This window comes from Pavona decussata, unplaced genomic scaffold (assembly GCF_977016875.1).
Source record: "Pavona decussata unplaced genomic scaffold, jaPavDecu1.1 SCAFFOLD_28, whole genome shotgun sequence".
Lineage (NCBI taxonomy): Eukaryota > Metazoa > Cnidaria > Anthozoa > Scleractinia > Agariciidae > Pavona > Pavona decussata.
The window spans coordinates 1,882,995-1,905,162 of NW_028145451.1; the positions used below are offsets into that span (position 1 = coordinate 1,882,995).

At 38.7% G+C, this 22,168-nt stretch overlaps 2 protein-coding genes across 6 annotated transcripts in view; one reads left to right on the forward strand and one right to left on the reverse strand.

The window, feature by feature from the left end:
- The first annotated feature begins 2,706 nt into the window (after positions 1 to 2,706).
- On the forward strand, positions 2,707 to 4,608 carry LOC146485050 (uncharacterized). Of its 2 annotated transcripts, XR_014863492.1 has the most exons (3): positions 2,707 to 2,846; positions 2,940 to 3,431; positions 3,479 to 4,608. XR_014863492.1 is itself a non-coding variant. In XM_085104019.1 (2 exons), exons 1-2 carry the CDS (start codon positions 2,786 to 2,788, stop codon positions 3,239 to 3,241), a joined length of 363 nt encoding a protein of 120 aa, XP_084960145.1. In that variant the 5' UTR covers positions 2,707 to 2,785; the 3' UTR covers positions 3,242 to 4,608. The 2 variants fall into 2 exon arrangements, 1 of the variants encoding a protein (XP_084960145.1); XM_085104019.1 differs by having other exon boundaries at positions 2,940 to 4,608.
- A 1,021-nt stretch (positions 4,609 to 5,629) lies between these two features.
- LOC146485051 (voltage-dependent calcium channel type A subunit alpha-1-like) overlaps positions 5,630 to 22,168 on the reverse strand; it is a 64,074-nt gene continuing 47,535 nt past the window's right edge. For 3 of the 4 annotated variants that reach the window (XM_085104010.1, XM_085104011.1, XM_085104012.1), the window contains exons 31-45: positions 19,987 to 20,151; positions 19,527 to 19,634; positions 19,292 to 19,372; positions 18,077 to 18,202; positions 16,870 to 16,935; positions 15,875 to 15,972; positions 15,160 to 15,304; positions 14,162 to 14,289; positions 13,371 to 13,467; positions 12,309 to 12,513; positions 12,063 to 12,166; positions 11,641 to 11,789; positions 10,770 to 10,914; positions 9,664 to 9,786; positions 5,630 to 7,099 (exon numbers count right to left, since the gene is read on the reverse strand). In XM_085104010.1, the coding sequence (XP_084960136.1) occupies positions 6,692 to 7,099; positions 9,664 to 9,786; positions 10,770 to 10,914; positions 11,641 to 11,789; positions 12,063 to 12,166; positions 12,309 to 12,513; positions 13,371 to 13,467; positions 14,162 to 14,289; positions 15,160 to 15,304; positions 15,875 to 15,972; positions 16,870 to 16,935; positions 18,077 to 18,202; positions 19,292 to 19,372; positions 19,527 to 19,634; positions 19,987 to 20,151 (2,148 nt within the window). In that variant the 3' untranslated portion in view covers positions 5,630 to 6,691. Of the gene's footprint in view, positions 7,100 to 7,928; positions 7,972 to 9,663; positions 9,787 to 10,769; positions 10,915 to 11,640; positions 11,790 to 12,062; positions 12,167 to 12,308; positions 12,514 to 13,370; positions 13,468 to 14,161; positions 14,290 to 15,159; positions 15,305 to 15,874; positions 15,973 to 16,869; positions 16,936 to 18,076; positions 18,203 to 19,291; positions 19,373 to 19,526; positions 19,635 to 19,986; positions 20,152 to 22,168 lie in introns of all 4 variants that reach the window. The other variant, XM_085104013.1, reaches the window with a different exon arrangement.

The following is a 22,168-nucleotide window of genomic DNA, read 5'->3' on the forward strand; positions in this document are numbered from 1 at the left end:
TGTGCTCCTTACATAGCAGAACCACCGCTGAAACGAGTCAACAAATTTCTTTGAAATTACTAGGGCGTGACAAGAAGAATTCAAAGCTTTGATTTTTGAAGAAAGCACCGTGTCAACACAAACAGGTGCTTTTGTGATGCATGGGGAGTCAATGAATACCAATCAACTGATGAAACTAGCCAAGTGAATCAAGTGTCGTGACTCCATTAGAATACGGACATTCTTCACCTTATTTAGTCTAGGTGGTAAAATACACCCACAGACAAAAAAAAAAACAACGAAACAAAAAAAAAAAAAAAAAAAAAAAACAACGAAACAAATAAATAAAATTCACAAACCTCAACTCCGGCTCTCAAAGTTAATTTTTTCTTTTTTGCTCGAGGTAGGTTGATATTGTTCTTTATTTTATTCAAGATTCGGTCTGCCTGAAGGGTTTACGCTCGAAACATCAGCACTCGATTCTTTTTACGGTAGACAAATTACCTCATCAACTGAATTGATAAAGCCAAATATTCGTCTCCACTCCCCCACCGACACAGCCCCAGTTTCAAAAACAAATTGATTAGGGAAAAGAAGACTTTTTACAAAACCTTTATTTGCATGCAGATCTGAGAAAAAGGAAGAAATTCAGATGCTGCTATTCTTCAATTTTTGCGGATCGGCAGAAAGACCAACTCTGGCCTGGACTACATGGAATGATCCGAATTCTGCCTCGTATTGAAGACGTATATGGTCAATATACAGAGTCATTTATGGAAAATATAATGGAGGTAACAAGGTGTATAAGGAGCCGTATAAGGATCAATATCCGCCAGGATATGCAATTGAAATGTATAATCTCATACTCTTGATCAGGATCCATACACACAAGTATGAGGAATCAGAATGGTCAATACACAGTCCTTATACATCAGCGTCCTTATTGGTCAGTACATATCTCTCACCGCATACGTTGTGTATACACACTCACTATTCCACTTTTTATTGTTCAGCACATCATAACATTGCCCAGATATGGTCATGGTGCAGTGAATATTCATCGTCCGTAGTCAACAGATATCCTGCGATATACGTAATTTTGCGTGTTGGGGGTTTGAAAATGGCAAAATAAAGATCGCCTCCATCTTTTCTTGCGATAAATTAAAACTGTGCTTTCTTATCAATGCATTGAATAATAAAGCAATTATCCTTCTCAATTCTGTGATTTCGCAGGATAATCGTTTAAATATTTGTTATTTCATGTAGTGTGAGGGAAGTTGATGACATACCTCGTATGGAAAGGGAAGCGAAACACAGTCCCAAACATTGAAACCCTCTCGATTACCTCACGGACACTGGTGCAAGCTAAGACTGCACGGGTCGTCCAGACTGTTGCATGGTATTAAATGTCATTAACTACTTATATTTAGTGCTCAGACAAGTGTGATAAGCAAACCGTTTGTCCCCTTTCGCGTATGTCGCACCTTGTAAGAGACCCAATGTCATCTTGTCGGCCTACATGTCATAGGCAAATCGGAAATATAGAAATGTAAAAACAAAAATAAAAAATAATAAATAAATAAATAAACAAACAAATAAATGTCAGCTGTGGATCAGCTGCAGACTTCGTCTGAGTTGTCAAATCCGCTATCTTCACTGAGCTCATATGATTTGTGTGCACCATCACCTCTCCTTCCACCTTCTGGACATACCATATAATTCTCTTACTAACAATTTCCTAAGGTGGCATAAAATTTAACGGTTGTTATTAAATCTCGATTGTGACGACCTTGACCCCCAAATCGGGAAATTAACGATCTCAAGCATAACCTCACTCCTTGCGAAGGACGATACGATTGAGTTCATTTTGCAGTCTGCACTGAAAACTGCAAGTCAAAGACTTTTTGCTCTGAAATTTGTGCCAAAAAATTACCTTATCATGGCTCTTCACGTTTATCCGTTATAATTAAGAAATTTTGACTCATACACGCTACATATTTAAGTTAATTAGGTACAGGGCCTCTCTGAATTCTAGCCATTAAACTGAATGGGACACCCTGCCTTACCATTCAGGCCCCAGTTGTTCAAAGGCCGGATAACTTTATCCAGCGGATAAGTCACAATCCGACAGTTTCAATCTGTGCAAAGATTTCAGTATCTCCTCGTGCAAAAGCGAATATGCACACTCTGACCACAGCTTAATTGGGAGTGTACGAAAACCTTGGACAACATTTAACGTGAAGTATATTTTTGACGCTGAAGAGTGCCTTATCCAGCGGATAAAGTTATCCAGCCTTTGAACAACTGGGGCCAGATAAATACGACAATAGCTATCCGCCGAACGGTATCGACGGTATAACGCTACCAAATTCGAAAGTTACTAGCGTCATTTTTCTCGAAGCTCTACTGTATGTGCATGTCAGTGTATAGCTTCAGTTCCGCGCTGGCTCCAGACACGGCCTGTGCTTGTTGGAACTGTGCGATTTCAACGAAGCATCAATCCATTCTGACCTTTTATCTCAAGTCTTCATGACACCGATTAAGGAGACCAGCGAACTTTTGATTTCGTTTGTTAAGGGGTCAGAGACACGCCAATAGGAAAGCAGCTAAGTGAATATTTGTGCCAAGATGTTTTGTTACCGCAATAAAGTCTGGTACCGGCATTTGAAGAAGGCGACCAATCATATACACTGTTTAAATGATTACAGGTCACAGCGGTTTTACGCACCCGCCCAGGTCAAAAGAATCAGTTCGCTTGAACAGCTCTGGGAGTTTTGTGTCAATGAACTGAGGAGTGTATGAAGAAATGAGAAATGATATGCTAACCTTCGTTAATCTTACCTTGACTTTTGTGGTCTTTTTCCAAGGTAAGTTGAGTTCTTGATCTATTGTTCAGTGCTGTATTCAATGTTTGCGCCCTGACCAATGACTTGTTTAGTTTCAACTTATTTCCCGCGCAGTGATTTTCGTGGTTGACTGCAACTCGGTGCCCGAGCACAAGTGCACACAGCCTACGTCTTCGATAAAACAACCATTGGATGGTACACTCAAGCCCGATCACTTTAAACGGCTTGGCAAAGTCCAGGACATGAAGGAATGTATCGAAAAATGCTGCGATGTTGAACAATGTGATCTGGCGATGATGTCGCACGGAGGACAGAACTGTTATGGTGTGGCATGTTTTAGTGAGAATCTTTGCCAAATGCTTCCGTCTTACCCCACGAGAATAAGCTTTGATGTCGCACATGTGGCCAGGAGATAAAGATCGTAAAGGACTGAACTATAGCCACTTCAGGAATTGTCCGAAAGATTCTTTCATCGTTACAAATAATCGCTTGAAGCGGCATTTTAAGCTTTGGTACACTTAGGGATTTGTGTAGTAAGCGACAGTGACACACTCTTTGATCCTGGAAACCTGAGATAGTGAGAGCAAAGCAAAATAGTAAGCTCTTGTATTTCGCTTTTTTATTTGACCCGGTTTAATATCAGAACATTACAGAAAAAAATCCGTGAATATGCAAAACAAAAGGAGCAACAACAATTTCATAGTTCATTGTTTCTTTATCCGCCTCCTCCACGATAATCGATACCTTTAGATTCTAGTACGACTACAAGCTTTTCCAATAGACAAAGAAGACGCTGAGTGAACCAGTGTCATTTTGGCGGGAAAATAAGAGAGTCATCGTCATTTTACGAAGAGTTTTTGTGAGAACGTCAAAGTGGTGAAAACAAGTCCTCGAAAGTTATGTGATCGCGCCTTTTTGAAATCACAAAAGGGCTAGCTAACATAATTAAAAATAGCTTCGTCAAGTTTGTCGCTCACAAAGAGTAAAATGAAGCTTCCTAGAAGATATCTTTCCTCTTACTGACTTCGCTAAAAAGTGGAATCTCGTATTCGTCTATCTCGAAATTCCTAGCAGAGAACCGGTGCGCGTTCATGGCAACCAATGAAATCACTTTTGATGAAGTTTACTTGATTGACCACGCACAATATAATTACAGACCTAGATCCTTTCATGCACTGTTAATATTTGTCGCGGGGACAAGACGACATCTTCGTTACGCTTCGCGAAACAAGGACAAGTTAACGAAGCGTTAAGATACCACAAATATCAAAGCGATACACTCTTCAGGCGAGAAAGTTGGATTTCATTTTTTGCCACGAGGCAATTCTACGATGTTGAAGGCCATTGGTTTTAAACTTTGTAATCTATTTGCTAGAGCAGTTTGGCTAACTTAAATATAGCCTCGGCATTTATGCGAGGATGGAACTACAAAAGTCTAAGAAATCGTCTGGTAAAGTTGTAAATGTGTTTACATGGCTTCAAGGTAAAACACTTACCTACCACGATTTGGCGGGTAAGGTTTCCGGCGTTTCAGGACCCATAGGCGAAAGCATAAATTAATCAACATCGAAGGTAATCCTTGAAAAATCATAAACATTTTTTCTGAAAAATCATAGAAATCGTAAATAAACCAGTAGCTAGGTGGCAAGACAATTCTGTTCACAAACAGTTTTCTTCACTGCAGTATTCAGTCAGGAATTGATTTTCTTTGCCTCTGTAAACAAAGGAAATACGCCATTTTTAATATTAATAAATTTTCTTTGATATCTTATGACCTATGTAATTTTAAGAGTGCTTCCGGCGTCTTTAACTTATCAATACGGGGTGACGCTCACAAACGTGGATTATTAACGCCTCACTAGTGCGTGAAACAACATCTATTTAATGTTTTACCGACATGTCGAGGTCGTTTTTGCCATGAAATAAATATGGAACATTTCATATGGCGGGTACGCGCGCAAGGTATTTAATTTCGCAAGTATTGGTGAAGTATCAGTAATTGGAAGGGTGAGCACAGCGAAAGAGTGAGATTTTTGATACAAGGCAACGCAGACTGTGTTAATACTGTGCAGAGCACTTTCCATGCAGTATCATGATTATCATTAAAAACTGGATCATTGTATACTGCAATTCCATAGTTTTTGATTGGCTTAACTGTCGTGGTACATTTAACAATTATTCCACGAGCGCGCGTTGGATATGAGATGATAGTGATAGAGATAGTGGATTAGCTGTTTTATTAAAAGCAATCAAGAATTATTGCTAGATCTTGCTGATTCCGCTTTGAAAGAACAAGCAGAAGACAATTTAATGGTCGCCATTTCTCGGGCATGGTACTATGGCTCATATACCATGGTCGCTAAGCCAATCAAAGCTCTGAAATTACATTATACAATGATGGCCAATATACCATGCCCGATAAAAAGCGGCCATTATAAAATCATCTTCTGGTCGTCCTCGCGAAATAAAATAAGCTGCAACTAGGAACATTTCTTGGTTGTTTTTAATAAAACAATTATTCCACTCGTGCTCAGTGTTGGATATGAGATGATTATAGCAAACGCGTCGTTGTGCTCTCGTGTTAAACGTCCACTCGTGATACTGCATGGAAAGTGATTTGTAGAGTATTTATCCTAGGTGGGCTGTATATTAACTAAGTTCTGACTTTAACTTGTTTCAGGAGCTTCGAGTTTGTGTGTTTTAAGTTTAATCCAAGTTTTATCAGACGAAGTTGGTGCTTTACGACATACTCACCTTCGCATTCATGATCCGTCAGTTTTGGGATCAAAATAATTCAGAGACTGTTATTGAATAAAAATGTCCAACTTTATTATCCATGGATTTTACAAAACAACTTCAGTACGATAATATGTACATAGAATAGTGCAAATGTCGCACATTACCAGCATGGGACAATAATTGAAGTAAATTCAATTAAAACGAATTATTTTGCATCATAAAAATTTATACTTTCATTCAATTTGCACCTTTGAATAAGGAGCTTAAGAAAAAGTCAAAGCTAAATTAAGAAAGTGTAAGGCCGTATCTGTTTAAATCCTGAAAGAAGTAAAATTTAAGCAGGAAAGCACAGTCAGAACCTAATTTAAAAAGTTACATAGTGAAGCGAATATCTGCGCATGCATTCATAATGGTAAATACGCTACAAAAATTCCAGTTTTAATGTTTTTGACCTCTTTATCAATTCTTTGTAAACTTTTTCAGCGTGAGTGTTGTGTTTTTTTATTTCTTGCTCATTTAATTTATATTATTAAAAACCAAATTATGAAAAAAACAACCAAATAAAATAAACTTGCTTCCCAAAAATATGTTTTCGACCCTTTTATAAGGATTTCATTTAAGTTTTTATTAAACTAGTTTTTTGTTCAAAGGAAAGATTTACTTCAGCCAGTTCGTGAATAACGTTAAAATTTTCACAAAAAGATGCAAACGGGCACATCCAGGCGACGATTTGGGTCCGTAATACGAGGAGTCCACTGTAAGGGAACCTTATTCAGTAATCCTTCTTCGATGGGGCTACGATTTTTGTCCTTACTGAAAGGGTGTCCGTAATAGCGAGGTTCTCGTAAGGTGCACTAAAGATGCACCCGCTTAAACGTTAATGTGCACCTCCGAGGCGACGATTTGGGGTCCGTAATACGAGGAGTCCATATTAAGGGATCTTATTCAGTAATCCTTCTTCGATGGGGCTACACCTTGAGTCCCTGTTCCCGTTATAGCGAAGTGCCCGTAAGGTAAGACCGTAAGTTGACTGTACCTCCTGGTAGCTGCCCACCTGGGTAGATCATAACTTCCTTTTTTTTGCTCTTCTCGCAGAGAAACGTTTGAGCCCACGCGCTCGTTGAATTTTAGCACCAGGTCTCCTCATCATTGTCCATTATTCCGTAAATAAAATATGGACTTTGTCCTCGGTTTATAGCTTGTGCCACTTCGGCGTTTATCTGATTAATTATCTCTCTAGTTCTCCTCTCGTCTAACGTTCTACCGTGCGCCTCGTAAAACTCGGTCAGCGGTATTAGCGAATGTCGTGGACTGCTCTCCGCTGATTTGATAACATCCGGAAAATCAAGAACCATTAGCGACCTGTCCCTGTCCGCTGCAAATCGTGCAGGGGGCTCCTCTATATGGCCCTGGGCCTCAGATGGCTGCGGTGATGCTACTTCTATTCGCACCATGGGTAGGGAGAGTGGGGAAGACAGTCCCGTTGAGGACCGGGAACGGCTTTCAGAACTGGTTTCCATCTCGTCTTCCAGAGCCTGGAATAAAATAAAGAAGTTAGGTAAGCTACTTTTCAGTCTAAGGAAACAAGACGACAGCAGGCACTAGGCGAAACAACGCCATTGGAAGGGACGTGAATATCGACATTCCTTGGTGTTGAAGGAGAAGTTAGATGTTGATCGCTCTTGGGGTAGCTTCTTAGTCAGAAGTTGCGAAGGTTTGGTTTGCGAAGCCATCAAGAAGAAAACAAAGAACACCAGAGCGGCCTCTGAATTGCAATTGATATTAATTATCGAAACGGAGCTTTTTACAGTTAGCAGTCTTAATGGAAGTGTTAAAATAAAGAATTCCTGGTGCAGCCTAACCACGCACTTCAAGTTCGACAAGACACGTTAAACAACCGAATATTTCAAGACTTCCAGCAGTCTAAAAGATCTTAATCACCAAACATCAAGCATAACCACAAGCTTTATTAAATTTGAAAGTGACCGCTGCTTAAAACCGCTGACTATTTTCAGCTCTGTCCGTGTTATGCAATAAAATTTTTACGTTACATTCTTACTGCCCATTTACATAATTATCCAATTCCATTCCACGCTCAACATAAGCTTATGGCATTTTTAAACTTTTTTGTTAAAAGGTTTTAATGGTACATTGCATGATTTACTGAAGGTTTAATTGTTAAGTCGTTAAGTTAAATCAGTTTAGCGTAAGTTGGACGTCGTACAGCGTTGCGTTAGTAAAACTGAACCTTGACTGTCTTGAAAACGTTCCGGTAAATAACTGGTGATATTTTCACGGGGTGGACCGACAAGATATCGTAGGCTGATGTCCAGATCAAATAAATGCCAGTATTTACTAACTAACCGTTGGGAAGCATGCAGTCCATTTCGATCTTCTGTCTGTTTGGCTGAAACGCACCGGGGCAAATGAAAAAAGAGAAAATTCTTTGTTATTGTTATTCTTTTGGTTTTGTTTATTAATCTACGTCATGGGGAGATTTTTGCAAATTCTTAATTCTTAATTTTTGTTTTGCCCATTAGAATGTTTCAAAAGCAGCCAAAATTGTTCTCTCTTGAGCGCACTGGCTCATAGAGGGTAAATTCTAATGTGGAAATGTTTTTGGTTTGTTTACTGATAACAGGGTTAATAGTTAACTTGCAAATTAGGATAAAAGTTAGAGAAAAATTAAGATAGTACCTCAAACTTCCAATGAAATCCAAATGCATGTTGAGCTTTTGCATTTACTCTTAAGATATAACTGCGGGATGACTATTTTTTATTTTCAGCGTTATAGCCTTCCTCGAGATAGAGAGATTAACCAAGGCAAGTTTTAAAGAAAAGAGTAAGAGCCGTAAAGATAAAAGGACAGGATGGATTTCCCAGCTTGTTCCTGGGATAAAATCTGACAAAAAATTCTCCCTTTGTCTATCCTTTGCGATACTCATTAACATCTCAGTTCTCCTTTCAACAACGACTTAAGGTGAAGTTATCAGGTCAGAAAAATAATCTTAAAAGTATTATTCAATCCTTAGAGAAGTTTTCTCTGGACCGTCCGAAGTAAATACAAGTTTGGTTTCCTTTCGAGTTTCTCTGCTCTGTAATTACTTTGACAAATTAAAGGGCATTTGACATTCTTCTGCGCATGTGCGGCGATTTGATTTCTGATCCGACGGAACAGTTTTCAAAGTAGGCATCTGCGAGGAAAATCTTTTTCCATCCACCTTGTGAGGCTTGTAGAAGTGAAAATAACGATATCGAGGAACTGTTTGGTCGTTTGTGAGGGATTGAAATCGCATATTTTGTATTTTTATTTGAATATCATCGAGAAAATCAATGTCCTCGAGAGGAGGTATTCGAACCGGCTCTGGACGAAAGCTCCTGTCGCCTCGTAGCCGCCTTGTTTCAAAAGAAAAGAAGAAAAAAAAAAAAAAACGAAGAAAAGATGGGAGGACGAGCATGGAAGGACGAGCAAATGTTTTCCCTCACCTGTACCTCTTCATCGTCTACACTGTCTAAAGTACTACTTGCCATTGTAAAACATAAATATCTTACAAATACAAAAGGTTAAAGGGCAAACAAAGAGGTTTTAGAACGCACGTGAAAACTTCAGACTGCCTGCGGTTAGCGCTGCCGCGCAGTGTTGATTATTACGATTTCCTATTGGTTAAAAAAATTGTTGTCAATCAAGATCGCACATGCGCGTTATCGTGACAAAGGCCCTTTAATGCAACGTACTATAACATTTAGGTAAAATATGCCATTTGTTTTAGCCATTTGAGAAACAAGATAAACTTATCAAGACTTGGTCATCGTGTATTCTCTTGCACTTAAAACTTGCTTAATGTTCTTTATGTGAGATTAGTCAGTTTAGAACAGTGTAAGACAATCATTAGAAAACCACTCTAGTATTGATTCTGTAGCACTGCTCCTCAAAAACAAACAAACAAACAAACAAACAAACAAACAAACAAACAAACAAACAAACAAACAAACAAGAAGCAAATCAACCAAACAACCAACAAAGAAAAAGACAAACAAACAGACAACAAAATCCAACAAAAACAACAACAAAAATTAGTGCTCTTGGAAGCCACCTTACCACTGGATTTTTGAAACTCATCTTCCTTTTCAGTTTGTGACACGCGCCGTCTGCATGGTCCTCGTCTTCAGTGTCAGTACTGATAATCGTTGGGTTGATATCTGTCAGGTCCATGGGGGCGTCCTGTGCCACAATGATAACAAAAACCAGTCTGTTATTACCTTGTAGCCTAAAGGGCAGCTGCATGCTATACCCAACCCAGAATAAAAACGGGTGTGTACGGCTACACGAGGGCTAATTTACTGGATCATTTTGGAATCCTAGGCTTTACTTAGATTAATGGGTGTTATTGACTTGAAGTAATAGAGACCTTTGCATTGTAAAAACTGAGTGCGTATGTTTCCCTCTCTACGTACTGGCAAACATCGTACAAATCACACCGCTGAATCTTGTTGGCGTTATTATGAATTGATTGCTGTTTCCAAAACACTGAGAATTGATTTTAAGTTTTTATTTATTTTAGTTATGTTTTAATTTTTAATTTTTAAGGCAATTTTGATTGAAGCGCTGGTGGACTTCTTAGGAATAAGCGCTATAGAAATAAATTATTATTATTATTATTTTTCTTCCGCCGTTTAATATGTTGAAAGTTATTGAAAGGAATAGGGCCTTAGTGGCTTTATTCCGTTCAAAAACTGTCAGCATTTGAATTTTTATTACAACGTTACGAAAAGTATGTTACACGGTTCACCATTGTTTGACAGCAGCTCCCATTAAACATAATTAAGCTCGAGGTTGATTGACCGACTAATTGCTTGACTTGGAAAAAAAAAAACGTTAAATATGATGCGAATGTCATGCATCATTTTAAACCTTTCTCGACTCATACCGGTCAGCAGTTTTTCCCGGCCAAAACATTGTTCTTTTCGACAAATAATTTTGTCCATTTCGTCGGTGGAGCAGTGGTACATATCACTGTGATGAGTTCTTGATGAAACATGAATGAAAATTCTCTGGTTTCAATTTACTCGATTTCAGGAGATGCCGATACGCAGTTCAAATTCGTGTTTAACATTTGTTGCTCAACAGATGTTGAACAATTTTGGACCTGTTCGGCGCCATGATAAATTACAGTCCGATAGCTCAGTGATCATTCGCAGCTTTACCTTAAAATGAACTGACTTGTTAGGTGCTCTCCCATCTTCATCTTCACTGTAGCTGTCTGATCGCCCAAATGGCCGTCTGCTGAAGAACTTCAACGAACGGTGCATGTGTCGCTTGGAGTTTAGCACTTCTTCTTTCTCTTTACTCCTAAAAAATTGAAAAGAAAACGTCATTAACATTCAGATCGGAGGTTTGAGCTGGAACGTAAAAGGTAAAAGATTTTAAAAGTTCGTAGCCCAAATGTACTCTTACCTTATGTGAAGTTCATTGCAAAAATTTTAGAAATAAAATTAGAGTACTGGCTGCCTGGAATAACCATAGGGGATAGGAGAGCCAGACAGCCAGTTGACATCAGCATTAAATGAAAATAACATTAAACCGAGTATCAGTCCTTCCCAAGGGAAGGAGGAAGGGGGAGAGAGAAAGGGAAGCATTGTTTCCCCCCGTTTCGTTCCCCCCGAAAGCCTGATTGTCAGGGTACTCATACATACATAGACTTTATTTAATTACAGCGTTGCCTATTGAATTAATATCATCGATATATCTCATTTATACACCAAATGCAAGTCAATCGGGTTTTTTCAGCGTTTTATAGTCCATTTTGGCATGATATAGAATATCTCGCCAACTGACCTCGAAAGAGCATTAGTTTCTTTGCGGCCGATTTGGCCCAATAAAGATAAAGTAAGTTACAGCGGTTAAGATGGTCTAAAATATAGAAACAGGGGAACAACAATAACAACAACAACAACAACAACAACAACAACACCAACAAAATCACTCGTCTTGTATTGAAATAGGTTTTGATCTCTATCTCAAAAACCGATCTAAACTTCTGAGGGGAAATCCTTAAGGAATTTAGACCCTACTTACATCATTGATGGTAGAGCAGTGAATGTCTTTGATCGTCTCCTTGTCGTTAGGTACTCGGGAGGAGTATCGATGTCCGCTTCTTCGTCGTCGGAGTTCGAGTTACCGCTCCGAAGGGCTCCGACGAGTCGACGAAACAGCGAAGGTCTCCGCTGCAAATCAAAATAGAAGTTAAGGCAACCTTACACCGATGACATCACCTGAAAAACGTGAACTGATTCTGAGTTTTAATAGCGCAACCCTATGGCGGGCACGGAATGCTGGGAAACAATTCAGGATATTGTATAAAAAGTTTGGTAATACATAAGTAAAAATCAACGATAAAATTGAACGACGTTCAGTAAGAAAATTAATAATTCCCTTAAGACCAATAAATTAAGTTTAAAAACGTCAGACTATTTGGTGCCAGCAGCATTAACAGTCACCTTTTTTTTCTTTTCAAGGCGCTTCTTCTTCATGTGTTTGTAGTTCTCATAAATCAGTTTTGCGCAATAGATCTTGCCGATGGTCATTTGTTGGGAACTCAAGACTACAAAGAAAACAAGTGAAATATTACTGACATGTCCTTTTAGAGAGGGAGATTTAACTGTTCAAAATAAGGCTGCCAAAACCGTCCGTAACAATTTATAGAAACCGCAACCAGACGTAAGACTTCCTTTTCGCATTCTAACCTGACTGAAGAGGTATCATTTTGTCCAAGATCTTCTTGGACGTTTTTGGCCAAAGTTTTTTAATCGTTCTTCTAAGTTCACTGTCGGCATATGCTGGGTCCCCTGTGCTAAATATCCCAAGAGCTGTTCTGATGAGCGCGAACAAGGTGGAGGTGAAGAGGACTGTGTTGTCTCCCATGATTGGCATGTTCATCTTAATCAGGCGCTGTAAAAAATAAGTGAATTTTTGAGTATTTTAAATCAAGTATCGAAGATTGTTATTGCTCGTGACAGTCACAACAGACACAATCAACCCGATGAAACAATCAGAGCAAATACTAGTGTTAGACGCAGGAAAACAGGCTTGACTAGAACACTGTTGATTTTGGCTTTAATTTTAATTGGTTAAGCGCGAGTATATTTTTTTTTAACAAATCTCAACACTTATGAATTAAAGCAAAACCAAGGCAAACTTAAATTACGTTCGGCCTTCAATAAATAAACCCCTCAATCCCTCAGGAAACGCAAAGTAATGTCGGAAAAGCCGCGTTTCTACTGCCCCTTTGTTTAAAACAAGGTAAGGAAAATTTTCCACAAGGGTTTTTTTCTTAGGGAAATAGAAAGAGTGTTCGCGCCCGCCTTTCCATAAAATTAACAGAAACAGTGGTCACGTGAGGCGTGTTTGACTGGTTTGGGAGGTCCAAACAGCATCAGAATTTAGAATTTGGTTTTTAGTCCCTTTTATCTTTGTAAAGCCCATTTGATAATGTTCATGTAATCTGCGCTATATAACTTTTAATTACTATTAATTATTATAAACAATCATCATCTGGGCTCAGTTTATTTCCCCAAAAGTGTCTTGTTGTGCCATACTTCTAAACGTTTTCTAGAAACACGGAAGTTTATTATCAACGTCAGAAAATAAATTAATAGAAACAGAAAAATAATTCCGCAGGATCCGCTTCAGCTTCACCTGTCATTTGCACTCATTTAGAGTCGGAGCTCTACAACGTATCATGCTGCTTGGTTTCACATTAATGTAAAAAATGACAAGTCTTGTGTGGACTTAATTTACATATTAACCTTATAAGCGATGAATTTGGGGCACTTCCTTCCAAAACCAACAGGAGGTGACATGTCACACATGAGACGGTAAACCTCTGTGTGCGGGATCCGTCCTCTGAAGAAATCAAGAAAATAGTTTTGTCTTTGTAAATTAGTGCAAATAACTCGGAAGGTTTTCTTGTGTTCATTGAGTGAAACAACAGCTACAAATGACGCCTGATCTCGCAGGTTAATTACTACAGTTGAACCTTCGTCCAAATATACTTGTCCTTTCCGGGGTTCAAATGGAAACTGGGAACGAGTTTTACGTTTTTGTTTAGTCAGAAATTGGATTCCAACATAAGAAAGATCCCATTCAAATTAGTCAGTTTACCAATTTTGAGATTCTGTCGTTAGATTGCAACCAGGTAGAAGGCTTTCACAAATCGGAAAAAATTAGGGACTGTATGGATTTAGGGGACATCATCGTAGAATTAGAGATGTTTGTATGGGACTTGGCGACCTTTGAGAGGTCACGGTCTGGTAACTACGCAATGAAACATAACCAAACTTGGCAAACGTACTAAATGTTGTGTGATCTTTCTGGCGATGGGTTTCATTACTTCAGACGACGCAATTTGAAAAATGTGTTAGCTAGGGCCCAGTGCCTTTATAAACTTCGGAACGGGCAATCCAGGTGAAAAACTCAAGTTCAATGTAAAATGACGCACTTGCCTCGTTTGTTTGTCAAACCATTCATAACTGTAATGACAGCTATTGTTAACATAACAGGCAACTTTTAAAAATGAAGTAAAACCCTTTTTTCTTACGTTGCACCCGGATCGTACTCGCTCCAGACCCTCACAAACTCATCCAAGTGGTGTGGACCGAGGATGGACTCGTCACGAGTCAGGTATTCAAAATTGTCCATAATGACAGCAACAAACAGGTTTAACATCTAAAATGAACAAAATGCGGAAGTTACTTGACCGAGGGGCTGTTTACATGGAGGGAGGAAGAACCTAGCACTAGGAAAATCATAGAACGCGGATCATCATAACACCATGTACTAAAATACCCTCGCTCGGGAGATCCTAGTACGAGGGACAAGAAAAGCAAACATGGCGGCGGACGGGTGGGGCGTTCTGCTGCTAAAGCCGACAACTTCGTCTTACTTTCCTTTTCTACTTGATAAATACTCCGACCGAAATTTTTACGAAAAGTTGTTTCGCCTTCTAGGATCTTCCTTCCATGAAGCGAACAATCTGTTTTGACGGAGATGAAAAATCGTCCACATCTCAGACGGTATCTTCATCATACCACAAAGTGATTTGACTTAATACTATTTCCTTACATGATACTGGTCCAGATCTAATATCAATGCGAGTCATACAAGTGCAAGGTTACTCGATAGCTGCACCAGATCAAGATTCTGAGGTTTGTTTCAAACGGCGTCCTAATCTGGCTCGACTTCAGCACGAATTTTGCGCGACTTCATTTCAGATTTCGAGTTTACTTCTTCGAAAAAAAGAAAAAAGAAAAAAGAAAACTGACAAGCGGTTGTACGAATAAATGAGAGATGGCCAAGTTACTGACCAAATTTTATAATATAGTTGCATGGTATTCATAATATATGATTTGAGTTCGGCACGGCAGTAACACAACGTTTGAAATCAAGTCATGCTATTGGCATGTAGCGCGACAGAGCTTGCTTTGCTACACGGCATGGCCGCATTACTTAGCTCAAATGTCGTGCTACTCAAGGGTGGTGCGGGGAAACAAGTTGTTGTATTGAAAATTCAAAAACAGCGTGTTTTTATATACTTACCAAGAATGTACAGAAAAAGTAGAAGGTACAGAAGTAAATGATTGAAGCAACAGTATTGCCACAAGTCTTATCCTCGTCGCCATCGCATTTCGCATCGTCAAAACAGTGGAGCATTATCTTATGCCAGTTCTCGCCTGTGGATGCTCTGCATTAGGAAAGGAACGGACTCAGTTAGGTCCAGACAATGGTCCTATCCTTTTCATTGCGCTTCTATTAGAGACAGATCTAACGGCCTTTCAGTTTCAGCATCAGTTTATCAGTGCCTAAATTAGCTAGCCTTATCCGGGGACGGCTGCTGATCCGCTTTTTGAAGGTGACAAAACTGGTGGAACAACCTCGAAATGAGCTAAAGTCTCATCTAAGGGTTTTATTAATCCTTCTTTTCTGAACTAAAAGTTGAAGTAAAGTTGAAGTTTTGCTTGATTTGAGCAATTCAGATGTTATCGGCCGCGGGGACACTGGGGCATAATAGTTTCCAGGGGCTTATGTGCTAATGAGGCTGACCATGTAAACAAAGATCCTCCTATTGATAATTTGCATCTGACGTCATGGCAGCCATGTTGGTGGTTAGGAACAATAAGATTTTTACCTCTGGGGGTTAACTTCTATATTTATGCAAACTATTTGAGCACATTTTCTTTTGTTTTGTACACCAACATGGCGGCAATGCAAACCACCTATTGGCTTCTGATAAAACCTCAAACAATTCATGTACCTGAATAGGACTTGAAGTGCCATGAAGAAATTTCTGAAATTGTTATGGTGGTTTATCTCCTTGCTCCAGTTCTCACTGAGATGAATCCTGCCGAACAACTAGAAAATTCATGGATTCATTACAATGAGATATTCATGAAGATGAAATGAAATGATTATGGTGATAATGACGATGATACGAACGATGATGACGTTGATAATATTAATGATGTAAAAAGGGTAAGGTTGCACTTCGAGTCTAAGTATATTGCTGCTACGCCCTGGATTGTCCATCGCAGGGTTACCCCCAGCAGTATGTCGCTGGATCCCATTTGTACTCCTTGATAAAGAGAGACAATGTCGGATAAAGTTTATAACGGCAACAAGAACATTTTTTGTCTAAGGATACAACAAACCAAGTTATGCAGATATTAACTTAGCCTCCAACCATCGCCCATCCGATCTTCGGGACCGAAGGTCCGACGTGTTGACCACTACAGTACCACCCCTCAACTTGACAATGATAATAACGATGATGATGATAATGACGAAAATAATGATGATAATGGTGGTGGTAATGATGAGAATAATGATGATGATGATTCTGGTGGTGATTTCAGCCCGGGGGACTCTCATAAGAAAGGTGCGGGGATGCTTGTCGTCTCGCTTAGGGGTCTAAATTTCGGATTTTGGTCACACTTAGGGTGTTCTGGGAAAAACGCCATTATATTTGATTTAGCCGTGAAGGTTTCGTTTAGGGTTGCACGCGAAAAGTCACTGTATTTTTTATTTGTCTGTGTTTTAAAATGGTCTCCTAGTCTTTTAGTGGTCGAAAAAAAGCTTGGGCCACGCCGAGATTGGCCTACTTTAGGGGTTTAATTCAAAACTTCCGACGAACATTCCCCTACACTTCCATATGAGGGTCCCCCACCGGGGATTTCAGTAAAAGTGACCTGTCTATTTCTTGAAATAAGGCACACTGCCGCCACTAACACTAGGTCGAGCATGGACTCTTACCTGCATCCCGATGACGGCGTATACGAAGAACAACATGCCAATTAGGATCACAACATATGGCAGAGCCTACAAACAAGAAATTAGAACTGAGGTCAGGGGCAAGATTCACGAAGCCTCAAATATAGACTATTATTGGACTAACAACAGGCTATTTGAAGAAACAATTAACAATTATTCACCACCGAAGTGGGGGTGAATAGTGATGGATATTTACCGAGCCGCGAAGAGGCGAGGTAAATATCCATCACTTTCACCGACACTGAGGTGAATAATTGTTTTAGTATATACCACACAAGCTGAATAACTAGTGGACCAAAAAATTATTTTATTTCTGACAATATACCGACAAATGGTATGAAATTTTAAAATCTCGCGCGCCTCGCGGTAAGCGATTTCTTATTGTAGAAAGTTCCGTCTCGCTTTCTTGCAGACAAATAAAACTTTTGGAGACACTTGTATAGTTCCTTAAGTGTCATTTCTTCAATTTTCTGTGAAATTCGTCTTGCTGTTGAAACCATGCTGAAAAATATTAGATGTTTCATTGTTTTCATTGTAATTTAAGTGCTTGGCAGTTTTCGTAAACAAAGGATTGTATTTTCACTTTTCGCCTTAGAATACGAGGTTGAAAAGATTAAATAACTTACCATTTAATGCTGTCAAACCAAAGTTTGTTGCCATTTACGTATTTTTTTTTTAACAGCCGTCTCGTTTATCGAAATAATTTCCTCTTAAGTAAGCGTGGCGAAACGGGAAGCCATCTTGTTTCTCTTCGGCTGCTCGGAGGTGAATAGTACTTGGCTAATCACCACCGAGCTAGCCAAGTAGCGCGCGCGAAAAGTACTATTCACTTGTGTGGTGTATACTAATACATAGAATACATTTTACATTGGAAAGACTTTGTGAATCCGGCTCTGGTCAGGGAATTGATCATAGCCTTAAGATTTTTTTTAGCCAAAAGGAAAGTCACGAATTTATTAACTTCATAATAGTTTTCATGGTAATGTTATGCAAACGTGACCCCAACTAATTAGAAATGCTATTCATGGGTATAGTCTAGTCCGTAATTTATTAGTGACCTATAGATTGGAGTTTAGGGTACGAAGTCTTAAACCAGTGACGTTTCCAGGGTCCTCGCTCGTAGGTTAGAAAGGAAGTCTGGCTTCTGTTTTTTTATCTTTTATTTACACACTTCCCTGTTAACACTTACCTTGAAAGACTGGAGGAAAGTCCAAAGTAAGATACGTATTGTGTAGCCTTGCCTCAGGAGTTTCACCAGCCGCGCAGCACGAAAGAGTCGGAAGAAACTTGGAGCTATTTGAAGGGCGTCGCTTTTCTAAAGAGGAAACCACAGATGAAACTCTAGTCAGATAAATTAAGTTAAATTATGTTTTTTAATATATTTAGAAATAGATTTTCGACTAAATGAAACAGACGGTTTTGCAAAAACAAAGACTTCCCAGTTACTGTTCAACTATAGATGTTTTTAATAAGTATATCCAATACCGTGGCGAAACCAAGTCGATGAAGCACTATTGTTATTGAAGCCTGATTTGGTTATTTCCAGATTCGCTTTACAACGGACGGCGGCAGTACATTTTACCACAATACCTTGCGAACTTAACACAGCCAATATTTTTCTTCACAGCCATTTTTTATTTTTTTGCAAAATTCGTCCTATACAATAATAATAATAATAATAATAATAATAATAATAATAATAATAATAATAATAATAATAATAATAATAATAATAATAAGTATCTTTATTGTGCTTTTTTCAGTGTACATAGTTGATCTTTACAATCTTGTAGAGGTAATACATAGAATTTGATTAATTATTAGTTAAAATGATGTGCAAGCAAGGAAGCTAAATGAACCATTTGGTTATCTTGTTAGCTCCCTGGCTAATTTAGGTTCTTCTATTTACTTTATTATTTATTATTTATCTGTGCGTTTTATGAACGCTTTTTGGGATTTCGCACGCTTAGAATTATGGGTATTTTCGATAGGGTGGATTGTGCGTTGCTTTGTAAATAATGTGGCTATGAATTGAATGGGTCCACCAAGAATCAGGTTGCACACATTCTTAACCCTTTAACCCCTAATATCAAAGAACAAATTCTCCTATCTTGTCCCCATACTTTTCTTATAAAAGTACTGTGGAAATGTTATTAAAATATCAAGAAAATTCACATTGGGTGATCATATCCTTAATTCTCATGACCTAAGAGATTGAATAAGCGTTGTTATTACAAGGAGAAATTTGATGCTGGTCACTGTTAGGGCTTTGAGGGTTAAGCAAACGCAAACCAAGGCCTTAGTAAACTGATAGGGACAGCCGAAATCATGGTAAAACATCTAGGTTACGAAATAATCGGCGAGGCACTTAACGTCACATAAGTAAATCACGAGAATCTCTTACATTTAATTCTAGGATAACACCGACCAACGTGGTGATCACAATGATGAAGTCAAACACATTCCAGAAATCACGGAAGTAATTCTGCAAAAAAAAAAAAGAAAAAAAAAAAGACGAAGAAATAGAAAATTCATTATTAAGACGTAGTACCAAAGAATCGTTGTCAAGTGCGGGCATTCATCTGTAGCAATTATGATCTTTTCTCAATCCGTTTTCTAAAAATAAATAGTCAGCTTACCTGTCTAAATGCGATCAGCTTTAAAATGGCTTCTGATAGGAATACGAAGGTGAAAGCGGTGTTTAGATTACTCAGGATTTTGTTATATTCGGGGGTAGCACCATCGTACTGCAGCAGGAAAAAAGTGAAGGAAAAGATTAATCATTTGCAGTTTCCAAGGGTCCAGAGGATTAGAATATAATTTATTTCGTAGATACTGACACCTAAAAAATGCGTCTTTATCAGTTCCAAAAATTGCCTGTGGATATCATTGAATGCTTCATATGAGAAGGTTATTATGTTATTTTCAATTGTAGATTAAATAAACCGATGAACCTTTTTTTTTAAGTCAAGAAAAGTGAAGGATATTCACTTCATCAACGACAAAGTTTAGTGGAACCAACCATTGTACAGAGCGGCTGGTGAAGGGGGTGATTTGCACACTTCAGAATTACATTACATTCTTACTAAGAATTCTTACCGAGACCATGAGAACTATCGCGTTGAGGACAATTGTGGTCATGATGAAGATTTCGAATGGCTTGGAATCCACGATCCTCCAGACTTTATAAAAGCATGTGTTTTTGTTCTCAGGCATGTAGCGCTGTCTTGGTTTGGCTGTCATCGCGAATTGAATACAGTCTCGCTGGAACAAGTAATGAAGACATCAGGCTGTGTACAATTGATTTGCACGTACACTCTAAATAAAGCAAGTAATCTAGTCGTACAAGCGTATATTGAAAGCTCCTCTCTTGGGTTTTAGCAATCACTTAAACCTTTCGGTTTTCTCATTATTTAAGAATCCCCCAAAACCTTGTGACACCCAATGATCGTACTCTCGCTAGCCTTTTAATATTTGTCAGTAGCAAACTTACTTGAATCTAGCATCGCGTAGAATGGCTATTGTTCTTGTGACATTTACTTCCAGTTATATAGGTCTGCCATGACGCTTGTTATTATTCATAGAGGCCCAAAAGGAGCTTATTCATTGGTTGTTATGAACGCGCGGTAATGCTCATTTGTCTGATGGAGGCAGCGAACAAAACAATGCAACCAGTGCACTATTGTTACCCTTTGTTTCGATTACCACAAACCGCTTTGAATAAACTCAGCCCACTTTTGTTTTCTAATTTGTTCCGCGACTGATTCGCACACCGATGTATAATTATAAGTTTTCCCTTTCGTTACGTCGAAAGTGAACTTAAGACCCCAACACTAGGAACAAAGCGTATTTTATGGTGCTGTAAATAAATTCGTTATTTTGCTGTATGCAGTTTGCGCGCGCGGAAGCGACCAAGAAGTATAAAGAACTCTTTCGATTCTGTTTTCGGATCTTTGTGACTTTCGTGTTACCAAAACAGCGGGTAATTTAACGACAGTTGCCATATGCACGAACGCACAATCGCTGGGAACATTATAATTTGTCAGCTAACGTAGCGATCGTTATCCTGATAGTCGATTTGATCTCGGCGAATCCAATCGAATTGTTTAGTAATCGAACCCAAGCAAACACCAATCTTTCCGGTACCGAACGGTCTATTATCAAGCTCAACGTTGGAGTTAATCTCTTAAACTGTGTTTTATACACCCAATTTTAATATTTTGTTCAATCTAACTTCAACCACTCATAAAATAAAGTAGTCACTTCTGTCTCATTCACCAACCAGTGTTCCCGCCAAAACAACTTGAGCCAGCCAGCACCAAATTAGACTATGATCATGCGCATTTTTGCTAAACAAGATGGCGAAGCATTGAAGACCATATTTACTGTAATGTTCGTTCGCTTTTCTTTTAAAAGTAGTGGATACGTGTTTGCAATCGATCGAGTTATGAAAATGTCTGAAAAGAGCTCCCGATCACTGACGTTTTCCATGTGTGTATTTATTGCGCGATCTGATCGGCTGTTTGAATGAACAAGCTGGTAAACTCGGTTTTAAAATGCGCGGCAATTGTAAATGATTTTCCGACTGAATGGTTTTATGAATAAGTAATTATTTAGTCTTGGCAACCATTGTTATTCAGTCGAAGGCTTAAAACAATAGCTCACTCGCTCAAGACGCGCCATTTTCAAACGAGAATCCAACCAGCAGTTTTCAAACTTAAAAGGACAGTGGTTCCCGATGACCAATTTGTAAACTTTTAACAGATTCTTGTCAAGAGAAGATCAATTTTCCATAAACCGTGCGTAGGTTTTCTAAAATCAGTATACTTTTTTAGAAATTTGCTTTTGAAAACGGCCTCCATACAAAAGAAGGCCAATTTTCCCTTATTTTCAAGTGCAAAAGGACAGCCCTTCCACTTAATCAATCTTCTTTATTTTAGTCTTAAAATATAGTTACAACATTCCTCTTCAAAATGCCGCGCGTAGGTTTTTAGGTTAATCGTTTTAGAAAGCATGAAAGCGAGTTTTATCAACGCTACCAGGCCAATTTTCGCTCTTTCTTCTCATATTCGGGGCTTTTCAGAGCGCGTATTTCCGCTTCGATGATCATGAATAGTTAATGAATGTCACAGCATTCTGCCCTATGGTATTGAAATCCTGCAGCAAAATTATTTTTCTGGATCAAGAAGAGTTTACTCATAGCAAGGAACCGTCACCATCATCATCATCAACATCATCATCATCATCATCATCATCGTCGTCATCACTGTCATTTCCATTG